The sequence below is a fragment of the Cherax quadricarinatus genome, chromosome 60 (assembly GCF_038502225.1).
Source record: "Cherax quadricarinatus isolate ZL_2023a chromosome 60, ASM3850222v1, whole genome shotgun sequence".
Lineage (NCBI taxonomy): Eukaryota > Metazoa > Arthropoda > Malacostraca > Decapoda > Parastacidae > Cherax > Cherax quadricarinatus.
This window is the reverse complement of record NC_091351.1, coordinates 27,213,935-27,239,499: the sequence shown is the minus strand read 5'-3', so window position 1 is coordinate 27,239,499 and position 25,565 is coordinate 27,213,935. Positions and strand designations below refer to the sequence as shown.

At 42.2% G+C, this 25,565-nt stretch overlaps 1 protein-coding gene across 1 annotated transcript in view; it reads left to right on the top strand.

The window, feature by feature from the left end:
* The window catches only part of LOC128694505 (hormone receptor 4-like), a 202,383-nt gene that overhangs the window by 39,122 nt on the left and 137,696 nt on the right, over positions 1–25,565 (top strand). The window contains exons 4-5 of the mRNA XM_070098034.1: positions 13,115–13,170; positions 14,249–14,460. Of these exons, the coding sequence (XP_069954135.1) occupies positions 13,115–13,170; positions 14,249–14,460 (268 nt within the window). The remainder of the gene's footprint in view (positions 1–13,114; positions 13,171–14,248; positions 14,461–25,565) is intronic.

Here is a 25,565-nt window from a genome sequence, read left to right as displayed (position 1 = left end):
GTAGTTTAATGCTTCACGTCTGTGTCCTTTCTTAAAGATTGGGACTACATTTGCTGTCTTCCATGCCTCAGGCAATCTCCCTGTTTCGATAGATATATTGAATATTGTTGTTAGGGGTACACATAGCGCCTCTGCTCCCTCTCTCAATACCCATGGGGAGATGTTATCTGGCCCCATTGCCTTTGAGGTATCTAGCTCACTCAGAAGCCTCTTCACTTCTTCCTCGGTTGTGTGCACTGTGTCCAGCACATGGTGGTGTGCCCCACCTCTCCGTCTTTCTGGAGCCCCGTCTGTCTCCTCTGTGAACACTTCTTTGAATCTCTTGTTGAGTTCCTCACATACTTCACGGTCATTTCTTGTTGTCTCTCCTCCTTCCTTCCTTAGCCTGATTACCTGGTCCTTGACTGTTGTTTTCCTCCTGATGTGGCTGTACAACAGTTTCGGGTCAGATTTAGCTTTTGCTGCTATGTCATTTTCATATTGTCTTTGGGCCTCCCTTCTTATCTGTGCATATTCGTTTCTGGCTCTACGAGTGCTCTCCTTATTCTCCTGGGTCCTTTGCCTTCTATATTTCTTCCATTCCCTAGCACACTTGGTTTTTGCCTCCCTGCACCTTTGGGTAAATCATGGGCTCATCCTGGCTTTTTCATTATTCCTGTTACCCTTGGGTACAAACCTCTCCTCAGCCTCCTTGCATTTTGTTGCTACATATTCCATCATCTCATTAACTGGCTTCCCTGCCAGTTCTCTGTCCCACTGAACCCCGTTCAGGAAGTTCCTCATTCCTGTGTAGTCCCCTTTCTTGTAGTTTGGCTTCATTCGTCCTGGCCTTCCTGCTTCTCCCTCCACTTGTAGCTCTACTGTGTATTTGAAGCTTAAAACCACTTGGTCACTGGCCCCAAGGGGTCTTTCATATGTGATGTCCTCGATATCTGCACTACTCAAGGTGAATACTAAGTCCAGCCTTGCTGGTTCATCCTCTCCTTTCTCTCTTGTAGTGTCCCTTACGTGTTTGTACATGAAGTTTTCCAGTACCACCTCCATCATCTTAGCCCTCCATGTATCTTGGCCCCCATGCGGGTCCAAGTTCTCCCAATCGATCTCCTTGTGGTTAAAGTCACCCATGATCAGGAGCTTTGCCCTGCATGCATGAGCTCTTCTGGCCATTCTAGCCAGTGTGTCAACCATCGCTCTATTGCTCTCGTCGTACTCTTGCCTTGGCCTCCTGCTGTTCTGTGGTGGGTTATACATCACTGCTATTACCACCTTGGGACCTCCAGAGTGAAGCGTTCCCGCTATGTAATCACTTTCTTCTCCGCTGTCTCCTCTCTCCAGCTCATCAAAATTCCAGCGATTTTTGATCAGCAATGCCACTCCTCCACCCCCCCCCATGTTCCCTCTGTCTTTCCTCAGGATTTGGTATCTCGTTGGAAAGATGGCATCTGTTATCATACCTGTAAGCTTGGTTTCTGTGAGAGCTATGATGTCCGGTGATGCCTCTTTGACTCTTTCATGCTGCTCCTCCCACTTATTTGTTATTCCATCAGCATTTGTGTACCATACCTTCAGTTTCCTTTCCAACACTGTGGTTTGGGGGGCCTGTGAGGGTGGGAGACCTGGTAGCATACTGTGGGATTCTATAGCTCGGTGTTGGGTGGTGGCTGTGTGTATGGATTGTAGTATGTGTTGGGATGGTGTGATAGGTTGTATGTTTCTGAGAATAGTTGTGTGTGTGCTTGCCCTTGCTGTTCTGTTCTGCTCTGACTAACCTCTGCTGGTTCCATTCTTGTCTCTTTTCCTAGCTCCTTTCGCTTTTTTGTCCTCTCCCTCAGCTGCTGTCGTTCTGATTGTGTTCTGTCTCTGTCTAGGAACACCCTCTTGTACTCTTCCGAGTATTTCAATCGTGGTTTCTCTTGGAGGATCCTGTTCCGCACTGTTTCTGTCCTGAGAATCAGCTTAATTGGTCGGTTTCTCCCCTTCGAGTACCCCCTATTCTCTGAAAATTTACAATCTCGTCCATCTCTTCACCTATTTCCGTGATGATTTTCTCAATCTCCTTTCTTTCTTCCTGCTGCCTTTCAGTGTGTGTCCTTTCCTCTCTCTCCTGAAGCCCATGGATGAACACTGATTTTGCCCTTTCCTCCTCCCATTGCCTCACCCTCTGTGACTCTAGATCCTGCCTGTATGTGGTCAGTTTCTCCCTTGATTTTTCCAGTGGCTCTTGATAGCATGGTTGTGCCTCAGCATTCGACCTATCACCCTCTCCATCTGCAACCAGCTGTTCTTCCCTTTCACTCCTTGGCAGGTTGATATGACCTTAGCATAATTCATAATTCCTTCCTTCCTGTTCGGCTTCGCAGCTTCATATGCTGTGTCTTCTCTGGTCACTGCCCCTGTAACTCGCTTCAGCCTATTTATCTCAACTTCTAGGACCCTTATCTTGGCTACTGCAGTTTTGACTTGTGCCTCCCAATTCTTTGTCTCCTTCTCCAACCCCTTTTCCAATTTCACAGAGAGCTCTTTCTCCATTTTTTCAGAAAGCTCTCCTAATTTTCTCTCCCACTCTTGTTCCATCCTTTTCCACTGCTCCTCCATCCACTCCTCCCTACCAGAACCATTCTCATCTGATCCTTGGTTCCTGCGAGTCCCCACCATTTTTTTTTTTTTTGTGTGAGAGAAGAGAGAAGGGAAAGGTGTGTGTGTGTGTGTGTGTGTGTGTGTGTGTGTGTGTGTGTGTGTGTGTGTGTGTGTGTGTGTGTGTGTGTGTGTGTGTGTATGTGTGTGTGTGTGTTTGTGTGCAGAAAAATCATTGTGAAAAAATAGTAAAATTCCAAGCGCTTTTGTGACTTCTCACATTATATAATAAGTATAAAAATCCCAGGTTAACAGGAATACATATAAGGACGAGACTACACTTCTCTGCCACCAACAACAACACCTGACTTTTTATGATAATGTCAAATATGTGATAAAGTTTATTACTTAGAAACTGGTAAAAATCTTGAACTTAGGTTAAAACATCATAAATATAGAAGTGGACAAGATTCTAATGCTCTGTTTATTCATGTGATAGATTTTAACTCTCCCATTGATTATAAAAAGGTCGAGAAAGTTATGTTAATCAAGTCCGTCTTCTACCGGGATATAACAGAATCATGTTTTAAAAATTACAGTTTTGAAAATAATATGAATATATCTTTTGGTTTATATAAATTGGATTCATTTATAATTAACAAAATTTGGGAAGAATTTTAGGCACATTAGACAATTTTTTGGGTAGAATATGAACTGTTTCAGGATCACTGATTACCAACCTACGTCATCAAAAAGAGTGTTTTTATATGTGGCAGCGAGGTGTAGTGTCGTAGTTATATGTGGCAGCGAGGTGTAGTGTCGTAGTTATATGTGGCAGCGAGGTGTAGTGTCGTAGTTATATGTGGCAGCGAGGTGCAGTGTCGTAGTTATGTGTGGCAGCGAGGTGCAGTGTCGTAGTTATATGTGGCAGCGAGGTGCAGTGTCGTAGTTATATGTGGCAGCGAGGTGCAGTGTCGTAGTTATATGTGGCAGCGAGGTGTAGTGTCGTAGTTATATGTGGCAGCGAGGTGCAGTGTCGTAGTTATATGTGGCAGCGAGGTGTAGTGTCGTAGTTATATGTGGCAGCGAGGTGCAGTGTCGTAGTTATATGTGGCAGCCAGGTGCAGTGTCGTAGTTATATGTGGCAGCGAGGTGCAGTGTCGTAGTTATATGTGGCAGCGAGGTGTAGTGTCGTAGTTATATGTGGCAGCGAGGTGTAGTGTCGTAGTTATATGTGGCAGCGAGGTGTAGTGTCGTAGTTATATGTGGCAGCGAGGTGCAGTGTCGTAGTTATGTGTGGCAGCGAGGTGCAGTGTCGTAGTTATATGTGGCAGCGAGGTGCAGTGTCGTAGTTATATGTGGCAGCGAGGTGCAGTGTCGTAGTTATATGTGGCAGCGAGGTGCAGTGTCGTAGTTATATGTGGCAGCGAGGTGCAGTGTCGTAGTTATATGTGGCAGCGAGGTGTAGTGTCGTAGTTATATGTGGCAGCGAGGTGCAGTGTCGTAGTTATATGTGGCAGCGAGGTGTAGTGTCGTAGTTATATGTGGCAGCGAGGTGCAGTGTCGTAGTTATATGTGGCAGCGAGGTGTAGTGTCGTAGTTATATGTGGCAGCGAGGTGTAGTGTCGTAGTTATATGTGGCAGCGAGGTGTAGTGTCGTAGTTATATGTGGCAGCGAGGTGTAGTGTCGTAGTTATATGTGGCAGCGAGGTGTAGTGTCGTAGTTATATGTGGCAGCGAGGTGCAGTGTCATAGTTATATGTGGCAGCGAGGTGCAGTGTCGTAGTTATATGTGGCAGCGAGGTGCAGTGTCGTAGTTATATGTGGCAGCCAGGTGCAGTGTCGTAGTTATATGTGGCAGCGAGGTGCAGTGTCGTAGTTATATGTGGCAGCGAGGTGTAGTGTCGTAGTTATATGTGGCAGCGAGGTGTAGTGTCGTAGTTATATGTGGCAGCGAGGTGTAGTGTCGTAGTTATATGTGGCAGCGAGGTGTAGTGTCGTAGTTATATGTGGCAGCGAGGTGTAGTGTCGTAGTTATATGTGGCAGCGAGGTGCAGTGTCATAGTTATATGTGGCAGCGAGGTGCAGTGTCGTAGTTATATGTGGCAGAGAGGTGCAGTGTCGTAGTTATATGTGGCAGCGAGGTGTAGTGTCGTAGTTATATGTGGCAGCGAGGTGTAGTGTCGTAGTTATATGTGGCAGCGAGGTGTAGTGTCGTAGTTATATGTGGCAGCGAGGTGTAGTGTCGTAGTTATATGTGGCAGCGAGGTGTAGTGTCGTAGTTATATGTGGCAGCGAGGTGCAGTGTCGTAGTTATATGTGGCAGCGAGGTGTAGTGTCGTAGTTATATGTGGCAGCGAGGTGTAGTGTCGTAGTTATATGTGGCAGCGAGGTGTAGTGTCGTAGTTATATGTGGCAGCGAGGTGTAGTGTCGTAGTTCTAAGTGGCAGCCAGGTGCAGTGTCGTAGTTATATGTGGCAGCGAGGTGTAGTGTCGTAGTTATATGTAACAGCGAGGTGTAGTGTCGTAGTTATATGTGGCAGCGAGGTGTAGTGTCGTAGTTATATGTGGCAGCGAGGTGTAGTGTCGTAGTTCTAAGTGGCAGCCAGGTGCAGTGTCGTAGTTATATGTGGCAGCGAGGTGTAGTGTCGTAGTTATATGTGGCAGCGAGGTGTAGTGTCGTAGTTATATTTGGCAGCGAGGTGCAGTGTCGTAGTTATATGTGGCAGCGAGGTGTAGTGTCGTAGTTATATGTGGGAGCGAGGTGTCGTAGTTATATGTGGCAGCGAGGTGTAGTGTCGTAGTTATATGTGGCAGCGAGGTGTAGTGGCGTAGTTATATGTGGCAGCGAGGTGTAGTGTCGTAGTTATATGTGGCAGCGAGGTGTAGTGTCGTAGTTATATGTGGCAGCGAGGTGCAGTGTCGTACTTATATGTGACAGCGAGGTGTAGTGTCGTAGTTATATGTGGCAGCGAGGTGTCGTAGTTATATGTGGCAGCGAGGTGTAGTGTCGTAGTTATATGTGGCAGCGAGGTGCAGTGTCGTAGTTATATGTGGCAGCGAGGTGCAGTGTCGTAGTTATATGTGGCAGTGAGGTGTAGTGTCGTAGTTATATGTGGCAGCGAGGTGTAGTGTCGTAGTTATATGTGGCAGCGAGGTGCAGTGTCGTAGTTATATGTGGCAGCGAGGTGTAGTGTTGTAGTTATATGTGGCAGCGAGGTGTAGTGTCGTAGTTACACGTGGCAGCGAGGTGTAGTGTCGTAGTTATATGTCTTCCTGTTAACCGTTTATTTTTATAATTACTTGATAATGTGAGAAGTTACGAAAGCGCTTGGAACTGTATTATTATTTCACAGTGATTGGTGATACCACCTGTTTACTGTGGTCTTATTGTATATATATATATATATATATATATATATATATATATATATATATATATATATATATATATATATATATATATATATATATATATATATATATATATATATATATATATATATATATATATATATATATATATATATATATTTCAACAAACCGGCCGTATCCCACCAAGACAGGATGGCCCAAAAAGAAAAACAAAGTTTCTCTTTTTAAATTTAGTAATTTATACGGGAGAAGGGGTTACTAGCCCCTTGCTCCCGGCATTTTAGTCGCCTCTTACAACACGCATGGCTTACGGAGGAAGAATTCTGTTCCACTTCCCCATGGAGGTAAGAAGAAATAAACAACAACAAGAACTAGAAAGAAAATAAAAGAAAACCCAGAGGGATGTGTATATATACATATACATGCTTGTACATGCAGTGTAGTGTGACCTAAGTGTAAGTGGAAGTAGCAAGACGTACCTGAAATCTTGCATGTTTATGAGACAGACAAAAAAAAGGACACCAGTAATCCTACTATCATGTAAAACAATTACAGGCTTTCGTTTTACACTCACTTGGCAGGAGGGTAGTACCTCCCTGGGCGGTTGGTGTTTACCAACCTACTACCTAGAATATATATATATATATATATATATATATATATATATATATATATATACATATATATATATATATACATATATATACATATATATATATATACATATATATATATGTCGTGCCGAATATGTAAAACTGGTCAATTAGCAAGAACTCATTTAAAATTAAGTCCTTTCTAAAATTTTCTCTTATACGTTTAAAGATATATTTTTTTCATTAATTATAATGTAAAAATTTATAATTTTGCACCAAAAGAATCTTAGAAAACTTACCTAACCTTATTATAACAAGAACAATTTATTTTAGCCTAACCCAACTAAATATATTTTAAATATGTTTACAAAAATTTAATACTAAACAAACAGTGAAATATATTTTTTTCGTTAGGTTCAGAATGATTTTGGCGAAATTATTGCATACACAAATTTTCACTTGTCCTATATGGCAAGATGAGCGTTGCTATTTAAGCCAAGATCGCAAGTTCTGCCTATTCGGCACGACATATATATATATATATATATATATATATATATATATATATATATATATATATATATATATATATATATATATATATATATATATATATATATATATATATACCTGGAGTTTACCTGGAGAGAGTTCCGGGGTCAACGCCCCCGCGGCCCGGTCTGTGACCAGGCCTCCTGGTGGATCAGAGCCTGATCAACCAGGCTGTTGCTGCTGGCTGCACGCAAACCAACGTACGAGCCACAGCCCGGCTGATCAGGAACTGACTTTAGGTGCTTGTCCAGTGCCAGCTTGAAGACTGCCAGGGGTCTGTTGGTAATCCCCCTTATGTGTGCTGGGAGGCAGTTGAACAGTCTCGGGCCCCTGACACTTATTGTATGGTCTCAACGTGCTAGTGATACCCCTGCTTTTCATTGGGGGGATGGTGCATCGTCTGCCAAGTCTTTTGCTTTCGTAGTGAGTGATTTTCGTGTGCAAGTTCGGTACTAGTCCCTCTAGGATTTTCCAGGTGTATATAATCATGTATCTCTCCCTCCTGCGTTCCAGGGAATACAGGTTTAGGAACCTCAAGCTCTCCCAATAATTGAGGTGTTTTATCTCCGTTATGCGCGCCGTGAAAGTTCTCTGTACATTTTCTAGGTCGGCAATTTCACCTGCCTTGAAAGGTGCTGTTAGTGTGCAGCAATATTCCAGCCTAGATAGAACAAGTGACCTGAAGAGTGTCATCATGGGCTTGGCCTCCCTAGTTTTGAAGGTTCTCATTATCCATCCTGTCATTTTTCTAGCAGATGCGATTGATACAATGTTATGGTCCTTGAAGGTGAGATCCTCCGACATGATCACTCCCAGGTCTTTGACGTTGGTGTTTCGCTCTATTTTGTGGCCAGAATTTGTTTTGTACTCTGATGAAGTTTTAATTTCCTCATGTTTACCATATCTGAGTAATTGAAATTTCTCATCGTTGAACTTCATATTGTTTTCTGCAGCCCACTGAAAGATTTGGTTGATGTCCGCCTGGAGCTTTGCAGTGTCTGCAATGGAAGACACTGTCATGCAGATTCGGGTGTCATCTGCAAAGGAAGACACGGTGCTGTGGCTGACATCCTTGTCTATGTCGGATATGAGGATGAGGAACAAGATGGGAGCGAGCTTTTCACCGTAGCTGCCTCGGACTTTACTCTGTTGACGACTACTCTCTGTGTTCTGTTAGTGAGGAAATTATAGATCCATCGACCGACTTTTCCTGTTATTCCTTTAGCACGCATTTTGTGCGCTATTACGCCATGGTCACACTTGTCGAAGGCTTTTGCAAAGTCTGTATATATTACATCTGCATTCTTTTTGTCTTCTAGTGCATTTAGGACCTTGTCGTAGTGATCCAATAGTTGAGACAGACAGGAGCGACCTGTTCTAAACCCATGTTGCCCTGGGTTGTGTAACTGATGGGTTTCTAGATGGGTGGTGATCTTGCTTCTTAGGACCCTTTCAAAGATTTTTATGATATGGGATGTTAGTGCTATTGGTCTGTAGTTCTTTGCTGTTGCTTTACTGCCCCCTTTGTGGAGTGGGGCTATGTCTGTTGTTTTTAGTAACTGTGGGACGACCCCCGTGTCCATGCTCCCTCTCCATAGGATGGAAAAGGCTCGTGATAGGGGCTTTTGCAGTTCTTGATAAACACGGAGTTCCATGAGTCTGGCCCTGGGGCAGAGTGCATGGGCATGTCATTTATCGCCTGTTCGAAGTCATTTGACGTCAGGATAACATCGGATAGGCTTGTGTTAATCAAATTTTGTGGCTCTCTCATAAAAAATTCATTTTGATCTTCGACTCTCAGTCTGGTTAGCGGCTTGCTAAAAACTGAGTCATATTGGGACTTAAGTAGCTCACTCATTTCCTTGCTGTCATCTGTGTAGGACCCATCTTGTTAAAGTAGGGGCCCAATACTGGACGTTGTTCTCGATTTTGATTTGGCATAGGAGAAGAAATACTTTGGGTTTCTTTCGATTTCATTTATGGCTTTTAGTTCTTCCCGCGATTCCTGACTCCTAAAGGATTCTTTTAGCTTAAGTTCGATGCTTGCTATTTCTCTGACCAGTGTCTCCCTACGCATTTCAGATATATTGACCTCTTTTAGCCGCTCTGTTATTCTTTTCCGTCGCCTGTAAAGGGAGCGCTTGTCTCTTTCTGTTTTACATCTACTCCTCCTTTTTCTTAGAGGAATAAGCCTTGTGCATACATCGAGTGCCACCGAGTTAATCTGTTCTAGGCATAAGTTGGGGTCTGTGTTGCTTAGTATGTCTTCCCAGCTTATATCGGTTAGGACTTGGTTTACTTGGTCCCACTTTATGTTTTTGTTATTGAAGTTAAATTTGGTGAATGCTCCCTCGTGACTAATCTCATTATGTCGGTCTGGGGCTCCGCGCATACATGACTGAACCTCAATTATGTTGTGATCTGAGTATATTGTTTTTGATATGGTGACATTTCTTATCAGATCATCATTGTAAGTGAAGATGAGGTCTAGTGTATTCTCCAGTCTAGTAGGCTCTATTATTTGCTGGTTTAAATTGAATTTTGTGCAGAGATTTAAAAGCTCGTGTGAGTGTGAGTTTTCATCAGAGCTGCCTCCTGGTGTTATTACTGCAACAATATTATTTGCTATATTCCTCCATTTTAGGTGCCTTAAGTTGAAATCCCCCAGGAGCAAGATGTTGGGTGCAGGAGCTGGAAGATTTTCCAGACAGTGGTCAATTTTTAACAGCTGTTCCTGGAATTGCTGGGTTGTTGCATCCGGAGGCTTGTAGACTACCACAATGACTAGGTTTTGGTTCTCGACCTTTACTGCTAAAACTTCCACTACATCATTTGAGGCATTAAGCAGTTCTGTGCAAACAAGTGACTCTGCAATGTACAGGCCAACCCCCCCCCCCCTTTTGCTTGTTCACTCTGTCACATCTGTATAGGTTGTAACCTGGGATCCATATTTCGTTGTCCAAGTGTTCCTTTATATATATATATATATATATATATATATATATATATATATATATATATATATATATATATATATATATAGGATGGGGTCCACCTCTGTTGTAAATTATGGGACCCACAGCCTCGGAAAAGTGGATAAAAAGGCTTCAAGGATGAATATTTGGATTTCTTCCTGAAGCCGTTTGAATATTCAACTTCCCTACCACCCCATCTTTTCATATATTTTTTTTTATATTTTTATATGTAAATATATATATTTATTTATTTATATATTTACTTACCGCAACATTGTCCGTAAAGTATCCAGGGATAACTGTGTGTTTCAAGCTTATTGAATGTCACTCACGAAGATAAAGTTACTGTGATTGTTATGTGTGATGATGTGCGGACGTCAGTGACTCCTAATATTACTGCAAGAAGACGTTGATGTCACTATACATCCTCTGGAGTGAGGTTGACAACCTCAGTGAATATCATTTTCATGAGAGTTTTGTATTCATGGAGGTGCACATTCATGAGGTACACATCATAGAAAATATATTGTCCGGCGCAGATTCAAGAACTTTGTTAGAATATACAAGGCATTATTGGAACCTTGATTACCTCGTTATTGTTCCATCTCCTCATGTTGTCCAGTTCCTTGTAGAGGATATCATCAGTCATGAGTTTCTAGAGGATAGCATCAGTCATGAGTTTCTAGAGGACAGCATCAGTCATGAGTTTCTAGAGGATATCATCAGTCATGAGTTTCTAGAGGACAGCATCAGTCATGAGTTTCTAGAGGATAGCATCAGTCATGAGTTTCTAGAGGATATCATCAGTCATGAGTTTCTAGAGGATATCATCAGTCATGAGTTTCTAGAGGACAGCATCAGTCATGAGTTTCTAGAGGATATCATCAGTCATGAGTTTCTAGAGGATATCATCAGTCATGAGTTTCAGTCATGAGTTTCTAGAGGATAGCATCAGTCATGAGTTTCTAGAGGATAGCATCAGTCATGAGTTTCTAGAGGATATCAGTCATGAGTTTCTAGAGGATAGCATCAGTTTCTAGAGGATACCATCAGTCATGAGTTTCTAGAGGATATCATCAGTCATGAGTTTCTAGAGGATATCATCAGTCATGAGTTTCTAGAGGATAGCATCAGTCATGAGTTTCTAGAGGATATCATCAGTCATGAGTTTCTAGAGGACAGCATCAGTCGTGAGTTTCTAGAGGATAGCATCAGTCATGAGTTTCTAGAGGACAGCATCAGTCATGAGTTTCTAGAGGACAGCATCAGTCATGAGTTTCTAGAGGATAGCATCAGTCATGAGTTTCTAGAGGACAGCATCAGTCATGAGTTTCTAGAGGATAGCATCAGTCATGAGTTTCTAGAGGATATCATCAGTCATGAGTTTCTAGAGGATATCATCAGTCATGAGTTTCTAGAGGATAGCATCAGTCATGAGTTTCTAGAGGATATCATCAGTCATGAGTTTCTAGAGGATATCATCAGTCATGAGTTTCTAGAGGATACCATCAGTCATGAGTTTCTAGAGGATACATGAGTTTCTAGAGGACAGCATCAGTCATGAGTTTCTAGAGGACAGCATCAGTCATGAGTTTCTAGAGGACAGCATCAGTCATGAGTTTCTAGAGGATATCATCAGTCATGAGTTTCTAGCGGATATCATCAGTCATGAGTTTCTAGAGGATATCATCAGTCATGAGTTTCTAGAGGATATCATCAGTCATGAGTTTCTAGAGGATAGCATCAGTCATGAGTTTCTAGCGGATATCATCAGTCATGAGTTTCTAGAGGACAGCATCAGTCATGAGTTTCTAGAGGATATCATCAGTCATGAGTTTCTAGAGGATATCATCAGTCATGAGTTTCTAGAGGATACCATCAGTCATGAGTTTCTAGAGGATACCATCAGTCATGAGTTTCTAGAGGATATCATCAGTCATGAGTTTCTAGAGGATACCATCAGTCATGAGTTTCTAGAGGATAGCATCAGTCATGAGTTTCTAGAGGATATCATCAGTCATGAGTTTCTAGAGGATAGCATCAGTCATGAGTTTCTAGAGGACAGCATCAGTCATGAGTTTCTAGAGGACAGCATCAGTCATGAGTTTCTAGAGGACAGCATCAGTCATGAGTTTCTAGAGGATATCATCAGTCATGAGTTTCTAGAGGACAGCATCAGTCATGAGTTTCTAGAGGACAGCATCAGTCATTATATTAATATCCTTTCCGCTTTGCTCAACTTCACATATTTTCAGACCTATGGAGCAAAATTCTCCTCCAGGCTGAGGGACTGACCACCTCTAAACTGCGTCTTCGAGAGTAACGGACTGATAACATTGTCTTTACTTTTATATTGATTCTGCTGCCTCCTCTGTCCTCGACTGAAGAAACCTACTGTTCAGGCGAAACGTTGCGGAATAAAAACACCTCGCTGTTCCACAAGTGTCTTGTCAAGCAGAAAAGTTGTTCACGAATCATTTGATCTGGAACAGAAGAATATCTGAAATATGTTTCTTCTATTAATATATTTTGCTTCCTCAAATAGTGTGAAACACAGACGTAATATATACAAAAATATATTTTATAGTTTACCTGGAGTTTACCTGGAGAGAGTTTCGGGGGTCAACGCCCCCGCGGCCCGGTCTGTGACCAGGCCTCCTGGTGGATCAGCGCCTGATCAACCAGGCTGTTGCTGCTGGCTGCACGCAAACCAACGTACGAGCTACAGCCCGGCTGATCCGGAACTGACTTCAGGTGCTTGTCCAGTGCCAGCTTGAAGACTGCCAGGGGTCTGTTGGTAATCCCCCTTATGTGTGCTGGGAGGCAGTTGAACAGTCTCGGGCCCCTGACACTTATTGTATGGTCTCTTAACGTGCTAGTGACACCCCTGCAGTAGTATATATATCTAGAGAATTTAACCCATATATATGGAGTTAGGGTATTGTTGACTATTGGTATTCAGGTCAGACACAATCTTAATGACCCTGGTGTAGGTGATAGCATGTCTGCTATCTGCTTGACAATGATATTATCTCTCATTAACAGGGGCAGTTGGTTACGCAGACCAAGCAACGGAACACAGCTTAATCGATTTATTGTCTGTAAGTACATTTCTTCGTTCCTCCTCTCTCCCATTTCCTTGTTTTTTTTTTTCATTGTCCTGTCTTCCTCGTTACGTTCCCGTCCTGCCTCTCTGGCAGCTCTTTACTTGAGAAATGACAACACAATACTGTACATATTTTAGGCCGACCACTCACCTATATATAACTCCAGTCTGTATATATTTATGTAATTCAATTGTACATTTTATGTATGTCTATCACTGTACTACGTCTATCATTGTTCGGTGAGTTTTATCTGATGTGTATTAAGATCCGCAGCATCAGTGCATGTGGATATTGATATATATTGTGACTGACAATATTATTAATGTGTATGACCACGGCATGAGCTAGGATAGGAAGGGATAGCAAGGTGTGATCCCAGGATAGGAAGGGATAGCAAGGTGTGATCCCAGGATAGGAAGGGATAGCAAGGTGTGATCCCAGGATAGGAAGGGATAGCAAGGTGTGATCCCAGGATAGGAAGGGATAGCAAGGTGTGATCCCAGGATAGGAAGGGATAACAAGGTGTGATCTCAGGATAGGAAGAGATAGCAAGGTGTGATCCCAGGATAGGAAGGGATAGCAAGGTGTGATCCCAGGATAGGAAGGGATAGCAAGGTGTGATCCCAGGATAGGAAGGGATAACAAGGTGTGATCCCAGGATAGGAAGGGATAGCAAGGTGTGATCCCAGGATAGGAAGGGATAACAAGGTGTGATCCCAGGATAGGAAGGGATAGCAAGGTGTGATCCCAGGATAGGAAGGGATAGCAAAGTGTGATCCCAGAATAGGAAGGGATAGCAAGGTGTGATCCCAGGATAGGAAGGTATATAAGTCTTTGGATAACGTCCCTCTCATTACCAGCAGACAAGACTCAGCAAGTTGTAAGTAACAAGATGGCAAGTAAGTTGTAGCGTTCACTCCATCCTTCACTTCCATCAAACAACTCCAGGTGAAGGAAATTGATCTTGAATCAAAATATTATAATAAAAACAAGTTTAATTATTATAAAAGTGTGTAGTGAGGTAAAGACAGAAAATTGATGAAAACATTAACTCAAAATTCTGGATTTGCAGGAGGATGAGACAGAAGGTATCAATGAAGGCGACACCTGGTACAAGAGAGGAAACTACCGTAAAGCGCTACATCGATATGAGGAGCTGGTAAACAGTTCCAAGTGCAAGGACAAAGAATTACCCCACGTATTCCTGATGATGGCCAATGCTTATTTCGTTTCTGGTTTCACAAGTGCACTGACATACTGTGACCGAGCCATTAAACACGCTAAGTAAGTGACCGAGCCATTAAACACGCTAAGTAAGTGACCGAGCCATTAAACACGCTAAGTAAGTGACCGAGCCATTAAACACGCTAAGTAAGTGACCGAGCCATTAAACACGCTAAGTGACCGAGCCATTAAACACGCTAAGTAAGTACACCAATACTTTCAAAGACAAGAATATATGTTATATGAATACAAAAGCATATGTTAATGGGTAGTATTATGCGTGTTAATGTGCAGTAGTATGGGTGTTAATGTGCAGTAGTATGGGTGTTAATGTGCAGTAGTATGGGTGTTAATGTGCAGTAGTATGGGTGTTAATGTGCAGTAGTATGGGTGTTAATGTGCAGTAGTATGGGTGTTAATGTGCAGCAGTATGGGTGTTAATGTGCAGTAGTATGGGTGTTAATGGGCAGAAGTGTGGGTGTTAATGTGCAGTAGTATGGGTGTTAATGTGCAGCAGTATGGGTGTTAATGTGCAGCAGTATGGGTGTTAATGTGCAGTAGTATGGGTGTTAATGTGCAGTACTATGGGTGTTAATTGTGCAGTAGTATGGGTGTTAATGTGCAGCAGTATGGGTGTTAATTGTGCAGTAGTATGGGTATTAATTGTGCAGTAGTATGGGTGTTAATGTGCAGCAGTATGGGTGTTAATTGTGCAGTAGTATGGGTGTTAATTGTGCAGCAGTATGGGTGTTAATTGTGCAGCAGTATGGGTGTTAATTGTGCAGCAGTATGGGTGTTAATTGTGCAGCAGTATGGGTGTTAATTGTGCAGTAGTATGGGTGTTAATGTGCAGCAGTATGGGTGTTAATTGTGCAGCAATATGGGTGTTAATTGTGCAGTAGTATGGGTGTTAATGTGCAGTACTCTGGGTGTTAATGTGCAGTAGTATGGGTGTTAATGTGCAGTAGTATGGGTGTTAAGGGGCAGTAGTATGGGTGTTAATGTGCAGTAGTATGTGTGTTAATGTGCATTAGTATGGGTGTTAATGTGCAGTAGTATGGGTGTTAATGTGCATTAGTATGGGTGTTAATGTGCAGTAGTATGGGTGTTAATTGTGCAGTAGTATGGGTGTTAATGTGCATTAGTATGGGTGTTAATTGTGCAGTAGTATGGGTGTTAATGTGCATTAGTATGGGTGTTAATGTGCAGCAGCATGGGTGTTAATGGGCAGTAGTATGGGTGTTAATGTGCAGCAGCATGGGTGTTAATGGGCAGTAGTATGGGTGTTAATGTGCAGTAGTATGTGTGTTAATGTGCATTAGTATGGGTGTTAATTGTGCAGTAGTATGGGTGTTAATTGTGCAGTAGTATGGGTGTTAATGTGCATTAGTATGGGTGTTAATTGTGCAGTAGTATGGGTGTTAATGTGCATTAGTATGGGTGTTAATGTGCAGTAGTATGGGTGTTAATGTGCAGTAGTATGGGTGTTAATGTGCAGTAGTATGGGTGTTAATGTGCATTAGTATGGGTGTTAATGTGCAATAGTATGGGTGTTAATGGGCAATAGTATGGGCTTTAATGGGCAGTAGTATGGGTGTTAATGTGCAGTAGTATGGGTGTTAATGTGCAGAAGTATGGGTGTTAATGTGCAGTAGTATGGGTGTTAATGCGCAGTAGTATGGGTGTTAATGCGCAGTAGTATGGGTGTTAATGGGCAGTAGTATGGGTGTTAATTGTGCAGTAGTATGGGTGTTAATGGGCAGTAGTATGGGGGTTAATGGGCAGTAGTATGGGTGTTAATGTGCAGTAGTATGGGTGTTAATGTGCAGTAGTATGGGTGTTAATGTGCAGTAGTATGGGTGTTAATGTGCAGTAGTATGGGTGTTAATGTGCAGTAGTATGGATGTTAATGTGCAGTAGTATGGATGTTAATGTGCAGTAGTATGGATGTTAATGTGCAGTAGTATGTGTGTTAATGTGCAGTAGTATGGATGTTAATGTGCAGTAGTATGGGTGTTAATGTGCAGCAGCATGGGTGTTAATGTGCAGAAGTATGGGTGTTAATGGGCAGTAGTATGGGTGTTAATGTGCAGAAGTATGGGTGTTAATGTGCAGCAGCATGGGTGTTAATGGGCAGTAGTATGGGTGTTAATGTGCAGCAGCATGGGTGTTAATGGGCAGTAGTATGGGTGTTAATGGGCAGTAGTATGGGTGTTAATGTGCAGCAGCATGGGTGTTAATGTGCAGAAGTATGGGTGTTAATGTGCAGTAGTATGGGTGTTAATGTGCAGAAGTATGGGTGTTAATGTGCAGCAGCATGGGTGTTAATGGGCAGTAGTATGGGTGTTAATGTGCAGCAGCATGGGTGTTAATGGGCAGTAGTATGGGTGTTAATGTGCAGCAGCATGGGTGTTATTGTGCAGTAGTATGGGTGTTAATGTGCAGCAGCATGGGTGTTAATGGGCAGTAGTATGGGTGTTAATGTGCAGCAGCATAGGTGTTAATGTGCAGTAGTATGGGTGTTAATGTGCAGCAGTATGGGTGTTAATGTGCAGCAGTATGGGTGTTAATGTGCAGCAGTATGGGTGTTAATGTGCAGCAGTATTGATGCTAATGTGCAGCAGTATGGGTGTTAATGTGCAGCAGTACGGGTGTTAATGTGCAGCAGTATGGGTGTTAATGTGCAGCAGTATGGGTGTTAATGTGCAGCAGTATGGGTGTTAATGTGCAGCAGTATGGGTGTTAATGTGCAGCAGCATGGGTGTTAATGTGCAGCAGTATGGGTGTTAATGTGCAGCAGCATGGGTGTTAATGTGCAGCAGTATGTGTGTTAATGTGCAGCAGCATGGGTGTTAATGTGCAGCAGTATGGGTGTTAATGTGCAGTAGTATGGGTGTAAATGTGCAGCAGCATGGGTGTTAATGTGCAGTAGTATGGGTGTTAATGTGCAGCAGTATGGGTGTTAATGTGCAGTAGTATGGGTGTTAATATGCAGTAGTATGGGTGTTAATGTGCAGTAGTATGGGTGTTAATATGCAGTAGTATGGGTGTTAATGTGCAGTAGTATGGGTGTTAATGTGCAGCAGCATGGGTGTTAATGTGCAGTAGTATGGGTGTTAATATGCAGTAGTATGGGTGTTAATGTGCAGTAGTATGGGTGTTAATATGCAGTAGTATGGGTGTTAATGTGCAGTAGTATGGGTGTTAATGTGCAGTGGTATGGGTGTTAATGGGCAGCAGTATGTGTGTTAATGTGCAGTAGTATGGGTGTTAATGTGCAGTAGTATGGGTGTTAATATGCAGTAGTATGGGTGTTAATGGGCAGCAGCATGGGTGTTAATGTGCAGTAGTAAGGGTATTAATGTGCAGCAGCATGGGTGTTAATGTGCAGTAGTATGGGTGTTAATGTGCAGCAGCATGGGTGTTAATGTGCAGTAGCAAGGGTGTTAATGTGCAGCAGCATGGGTGTTAATGGGCAGCAGTATTGATGTTAATATGCAGCAGTATGGGCGTTAATGTGAAGTAGTATGGGTGTTAATGGGCAGCAGTATGGGTGTTAATGTGCAGTAGTATTGGTGTTAATATGCAGCAGTACGGGTGTTAATGTGCAGCAGTATTGATGCTAATGTACAGCAGTATGGGTGTTAATGGGCAGCAGTATGGGTGTTAATGTGCAGTGGTATGGGTTTTAATGGGCAGCAGTATGGGTGTTAATGTGCAGCAGTATGGGTGTTATTGGGTAGCATTTTGGATGTTAGTGTACAGTAGTATGGGTGTTAATGGGCAGCAGTATGGGTGTAAATGGGCAGTAGTATGGGTGTTAATGGGCAGCAGTATTGGTGTTAATGTGCAGTAGTATGGGTGTTAATGGGCAGCAGTATGGGTGTTAATGGGCAGCAGTATGGGTGTTAATGGGCAGCAGTATGGGTGTTAATGGGCAGCAGTATGGGTGTTAATGGGCAGCAGTATGGGTGTTAATGTGCAGTAGTATGGGTGTTAATGTGCAGTAGTATGGGTGTTAATGGGCAGCAGTATGGGTGTTAATGTGCAGTAGTATGCTTGTTAATGGGTAGCAGTATGGGTGTTAATGTGGAGTAGTATGGGTGTTAATGTGCAGTAGTATGGGTGTTAATGGGCAGCAGTATTGGTGTTGATTGGTATCAGTATGGGTGTTAATGGGCAGCAGTATGGGTGTTAATGGGCAGCAGTATGGGTGTTAATGAGTATCAGTATGGGTGTTAATGGGCAGCAGTATTGGTGTTAATGGGCAGCAGTATGGGTGTTAATGTGCAGTAGTATGGGTGTTAATGTGCAGTAGTATTGGTGTTAATGGGTAGCAGTATAGGTGTTCATGTGCAGTAGAATGTGTGTTAATGGGCAGCAGTATGGGTGTTAATGGGTATCAGTATGGGTGTTAATTGGCAGCAGTATGGGTGTTAATGGGCAGCAGTATGGGTGTTAATGAGTATCAGTATGTATGTTAATGGGCAGCAGAATGGGAATTAATCTGAATCAGTATGGGTATTAATGGGCAGCAGTATGGGTGTTAATGGGTATCAGAATGGGTGTTAATGGGCAGCAGTAGGGATGTTAATGGGCAGCAGTATGAGTGTTAATGGGTATCAATATGGGTGCTAATGGGCAGCAGTATGGGTGTTAATGGGCAGCAGTATGGGTGTTAATGGGTATCAGTATGGGTGTTAATTGGCAGCAGTATGGGTGTTAATGGGCAGCGGTATTGGTGTTAATGAGTATCAGTATGGGTGTTAATGGGCAGCAGAATGGGTGTTAATGGGCAGCAGTATGGGTATTAATGGGTATCAGTATGGGTGTTAATGGGTATCAGAATGGGTGTTAATGGGCAGCAGTATGGATGTTAATGGGCAGCAGTATGGATGTTAATGGGTATCAATATGGGTGTTAATATGCAGCAGTATGGGTGTTAATGGGCAGCAGTATCGGTGTTAATGGGTAGCATTTTGTGTGTCAATATGCAGTAATATGGGTGTTAATGGGCAGCAGTATGGGTGTTAATGTGCAGTAATATGGGTGTTAATGGGCAGCAGTATGGGTGTTAATATGCAGTAGTATGGGTGTTAATGGGCAGCAGTATGGGTGTTAGTGGGTAGTAGCATGGGTGTTAATGGGAAACATTATGGATGTTAAAGGGGAGCATTATGGGCGTTAATGGGTAGCAGTATGGGTGATAAAGGGTAGCAGTAAGGGTGTTAATAGTTATCATTATGATGTTAATAGGTAGCATAACTGGTGCTAATGGGTAGCATTATGGGTGTTAATTGGTAGCACTATGGGTGTTAATGAGTAGTAGCATTGGTGCTAATGGGCAGAAGTATGGGAGTTAATGGGTAGCATTTTGCGTGCTAATGTGCAGTAATATGTGCGTTAACGGGCAGCAGTATGGGTGTTAATAGTTAGCTTTATGGATGTTAATGGGTAGGAGTGTGGATGTAAATGGGCAGCAGTATGGGTGTTAATGAGTATCATTATGGGTGTTAATGAGCAGGAGTATGGGTGTTAATGGGTAGCATTGTGGATGTTAATGGGTAGCATTATAGGTCTTAATGGGAAACAGTATCGGTGCTTTTGGGTATCAGTATGGGAGTTAATGGGTAGCATTATGGGTGTTAATGGGTAGCAGTATGGGAGTTAATGGGTAGAAATATGGGTGTTAATGGGTAGTAGCATGGATGTTAATGGGAAGCAGTATGGGTGTTAATGGGAAACATTATGAGTGTTAAAGGGTAGCATTATGAGTGAAAATGGGTAGCATTATGGGTGTTAATTGGCAGCAGTATATTTGTTAATGGGTAGTAGCATAGGTGTTAATGGGTATTAATAAGTATTAATTAATGGATATTAATAGGTAGTAGCATGGGTGTTAATGGGTAGTAGTATGGGTGTTAAAGGGTAGTGGTATCGGTATTAATAGTTAGCGTTATGGATGATAATGGGTAACATAATGGGTGTTAATGAGTAGCATTATGGGTATTAAAGGGTAGCATTATGGAGGTAAATGGGCAGCATTATGGGTGTTAATTGGTAGCAGTATATGTGTTAATGGGTAGTAGCATGGGTGTTAATGGGAAGCAGTGTGGGTGTAATGGGTAGCAGTATGGGTGTTAATGGGTAGCATTATGCGTGTTAATGTGCAGTAATATGAGTGTTAATGGGCAGCAGAATGGGTGTTAACGGTGAGAAATATGGATGTTAATGGGTAGCAGTATGGGTGCAAATGGGCAGCAGGATGGGTGTTAATGGGTAGCACTAAGGGTGTTAATGAGTAGTGTTATGGGTGCTAATGATAAGCATTATGGGTGTTAATGAACAGCAGTATGGGTGTTAATGGGCAGCAGTATGGGTGTTAATGTGCAGTAGTATGGGTGTTAATGGGCAGCAGTATTGGTGTTAATGGATAGCATTATAGGTGTTATTTGGAAGCAGTATGGGTGGTAATGGGTAGAAGTATGGGTGTAAATTGGTAGCATTAAGGGTGTTAATGGGTAGCATTGAGGGTGTAAATTTGTAGCATTATGGGTATTTATGGGTAGCAGTACGGGTTTAAATGGGTAGTAGCATTGGTGTTAACAGACAGAGTAGCAGTATGGGCGTAAATGGGTATCAGTATGGGTGTTATTGGGAAGCAGTATGGATGTTAATGGGCGGCAGTATGGTTGTTAATGGGTAGCATAATGGGTGTTAATGGGTAGCATAATGGGTGTATGGCAATATTGTTGTTAATGGGTAGCATTATGGGTGTCAAAGGGTAACATTATGGGTATAAATGGGTCGCATGATGGGTGTTAACTGGTAGCAGTATGGGTGTTAATGCATAGTAATGTGGGTGTTATTGGGCAGCAGTGTGGGTGTTAATGGGTAGCAGTATGGGTGTTAATGGGTAGCACTATGCATGTTAATGTGCAGTAATATGAGTGTTAATAGGCAGCAGATATGGGAGTTAATGGGTAGCATTGTGGATGTTAATGGGTAACATTATAGGTGTTAATGGGTAGCATTGTGGGTGTTAACAGGTAGCAGTATGGGTGTTATTGGGCGGCAGTATGGTTGTTAATGGGTAGCATAAGTGATGTTAATGGGTAGCATAATGGGTGTTAATGAGTAGCATTATGGGTGTCAAAGGGTAGCCTTATGGGTGTAAATGGGTAGAATGATGGGTGTTAATCGGTAGCAATATGGATGTTCATGCATAGTAATGTGGGTGTTAATGGGCAGCAGTGTGAGTGTTAATGGGTAGCAGTATTGATGTTAATGGGTAACATTATGCATGTTAATGTGCAGTAATGTGAGTGTTAATAGGCAGCAGAATGGGTGTTAATAGTTAGTGTTATGGATGTTAATGGGAAGCAATATGAGTCTAAATGGGCAGCAGTATGGGTGTTAATGTGTGGCACTTTGGGAGTTAATGGGTAGTGTTATGAGTGCTAATGATAAGCATTAAGGGAGGTAATGAGTAGCAGTATGGGTGTTAATGGCCAGATGTATGGGTGTTAATGGGTAGCATTATGAATATTAATGGGTATCAGTATGGGTGTCAATGGGTAGCATTATAGGTGTTAATGGGAAGCAGAATGGGTGCTACTGGTAGCAGTATGAGACTTAATGGGTAGCATAATGTGTATTAATGGGTAACATTATGCGTGTTAATGGGCAGCAGTATGGGTGGAAATGGACAGCTGTATGGGTGGTAATGGGCAGCAGTATGGTTGTTGATGGGTAGCAGTATTGGTGTTAATGGGTAGCATTATGGGTGTTAATGGATAGCGTTATGTGTGTAAATGCGTAGCATTATGAGTATTAATGGTAGTGTTATGGGTGCAAATGGGTAGCATTATTGGTGTTAATGGGCAGCAGTATTGGTGTAAATGGGGAGCAGACTGGGAGGTAATGGGTACAATTATGGATGTTAATGAGTAGCATTATGGGTGGTAATGGGTAGCAGTAAAGGTGTCAATGGGTAGTAACATGGGTGTTAATGGGTAGCAGTATGAGTGTTAATGAGTAGCATTATCGGTGTAAATGGGCAGCATTGTGGGTTTTAATGGGTACTATTATGGGTGTTAATGGGTAGTATTATGGGTGGAAATGGGTAGCATTATTGGTGTTAATTGGCAGCAGTATTGGTGTTAATGGGTAGCAGACCGGGAGTTAATGGGTACCATTATGAATGTCAATGAGTAGCATTATTGGTGTTAATGGGCAACAGTATGGGTGGTAATGGTTAGCAGTAAGGGTATTAATGGGAAACAGTATGGGTGTCAATAGGTAGCATTATTGGTGTTAATGGGTATCATTATGGGTGCTAATGGGTAGCTGCATGGGTATTAATGGGTATCATTATGCGTGTTAATGGGTAGCAGTATGGGAGTTAAGGGCAGCAAGATGGGTGTTAATGGGCAGCAGTATGAGTGTTAATGGATAGCATTATGGGTGTTAATGGGAAGCATTATGGGTGTTAATGGGTACCAGTATTGGTGTAAAGGGTAGCAGTATTGGTGTTAATGGGTAGCAGTATGGGTGTAAATGGGTAGCATTATGGGTGTTAATGGGTAGCATTATGGGTGTTAATATGTAGTATTATGGGTGTTAATGGGTAGTGTTATGGGTGTTAATGAGTAGCAGTATTGGTGTTATTGGGTAGCAGTATGGGTGTTAATGGGTAGCATTATGGGTGTTAATGGGTAGCATTATGAATGTTGACGAGTAGCAGCATACGTGTTAATGGGTAGTGTTATTGGTGTTAATGGATAGCAGTATGGGTGTTAATGGGTAGTATTATGGTTGTTAATGGGTAGCAGTATGGGTGTTAATATGTAGTATTATGGGTGTTAATGGGTAGCTGTATGGGTGTTAATGGGTAGCAGCATGGGTGTTAATGGGTAGTATTATGGGTGTTAATGGGTAGCAGTATGGGTGTTAATGGACAGCAGAATGGGTGTTAATGGGTAGCATAATGGGTGTTAATCGGTAGCATTATGCATGTTAATGGGTAATATTTTGGGGGTTAATTTGAAGCATTATGGTTGTTAATGGGTAGCATTATGGGTGTTAATGGATAACAGTATGGGCGTTAATGGGTAGCAGTATGGCTTTTAATGGGTAGTTGTATATAATGTACACTGAGGTCAGTGGTCACGTGTGGTCATACCTGCCTAAGCTCTTGGGAGTTAGCGTGGGCTCTTACCAAGCACCATGACTTTTTGTAGTGTTTTAGAATCTCAGGTTCAAGTGTTGAAGAAGGAGGTTCTATTTCTTCAGGAGGAAAATAGGAGGCTGAAGCTTCTCATAGATGAGTTAGGGAGTGAGTGTGAGAAGGATTTAGCTGGTAAGGAGGAAATGGTCATCAACAGTGATAATGGCAGCCGCTATAAGTGGCAGGTGGTTCACAGTTCAGGAAGAAGGAAGATGAGGAGAGTTAATAGAGAAGATGTAAAGGTAGGAAATCGATTCTCTGTTCTCCAAGACGAGTGTACTTCAGTGGTTAGTGAGGTTGAAGGTACCACTGATTCCCCTGCTAATCAAGGTAAGAATATTTTAATTGTAGGAGTCTCGGGTAATATATACATAGACTGTGCATTTTGTAACAGAGACAGAAAGGTCAGACAGAGAGTGTGCCTTCCTGGAGCTGGTGTTGGTGACATAGCCAGCAGGTTGGATAATATTATGTCAGGTAATGGGAACAAGCCCATTATCTGTCTTAATGCTGGGCGTAATGACATTGGGAAGGGCAGGAGACAGGAGTTGCTGGATAAGTACAGGTTAGCCATAGAAGTAGTTAGGTCTAAGGGAGGGATCCCAGTCATATGTAGCATCTTGCCTAGAAAGGAAGTGGGCAATAAAAGATGTCTAAAGGCAATTGGTATAAATTGCTAGCTAGACAGGTACTGCAAGGAACTTGCAATCAGATTCATTGATAACTGGGACCTAATCTTTAGCAAACGTGATATGTATGCAAAGGATGGGGTTCATCTCTCTGGGGATGGAGTGGTTGCATTAGCCAGTTCAATTGACTGGGTAATTGATGACTTGTCTAGGAATTTAAACTGATAGTTTATAGAGGTATGGGTGTTTGTGGGAAACAATGAGGCTGCAGCATTAGGGTTAAAAACAGCAGTTATTACCGGGATACCTCAGGGATATGTTTAAAAGACAATATTCAATATAAAGTTGTTAGTAATGGCAAATCAATTGATCAACAAACAAAGAGAGATAGTAGAGGGCAACGAGTGACTAGCTCCCGTAAAGTTTACTATACAAATAGTAGGAGTCTAAGAAATAAGATAGATGAGCTAAGATTACTTGCAAGTGTAGGTAATATAGATATTATTGGTATAACAGAGACCTGGTTCAACCTGAAAGATAGAGAAGTGCCTTCTGAATGCAACATACAGGGTTATAAACTATTCCACACTGATAGGGTCAACAGGAAGGGTGGTGGTGTGGCTTTGTATGTCAGAGAAAATTTAAATTGTTGTCTTAGACATGATATAAGATTAGAAACATCGAACACAGAATCTTTTTTGCTACAGTTTCTCGAGGGTCGTGACAAATTAATTTTGGGTGTGATTTATAGGCCCCCAAACCTTGGTAGTTAGTGCAGTAAGCTGTTATGGGACGAAATTCATAAGGCATCTAGATATGAAAATGTTGTGATAATGGGAGGTTTTAACTTTAGACAAATTAATTGGAACAATATGACAGGAAATCTTGAGTCTAGTGACATTCTTGATACGGTTCAGGATTGCTTTTTAGAACAGTTTGTGACAGAACCAACTAGAGGAAACAATCTGCTTGACTTGGTTCCTGCCAACAAAGATTCACTAATTAATAATCTTGAGGTTAATGATGAGCTTGGGAAAAGTGATCACAAATCACTTAGTTTCAATATATCATGGAATTACCCAGATAACTGCAATCAAATCTCTGTCTCAGATTTTTGCTTGGCAGAATTCATGGGACTGAAAAATTACCTGTGTGGGCTAAATTGGGATGTCCTGACTATGGGTCAGGTAGGTGGTCTTGGTTGCCAATATGACGTTTTTCAGAGCATAGTTCTAGCTGCCCAGACAACTTTTGTTCCCAGTAGGGAAATTAGATCTAACAAAAATGATCCCAAATGGATGAACAAT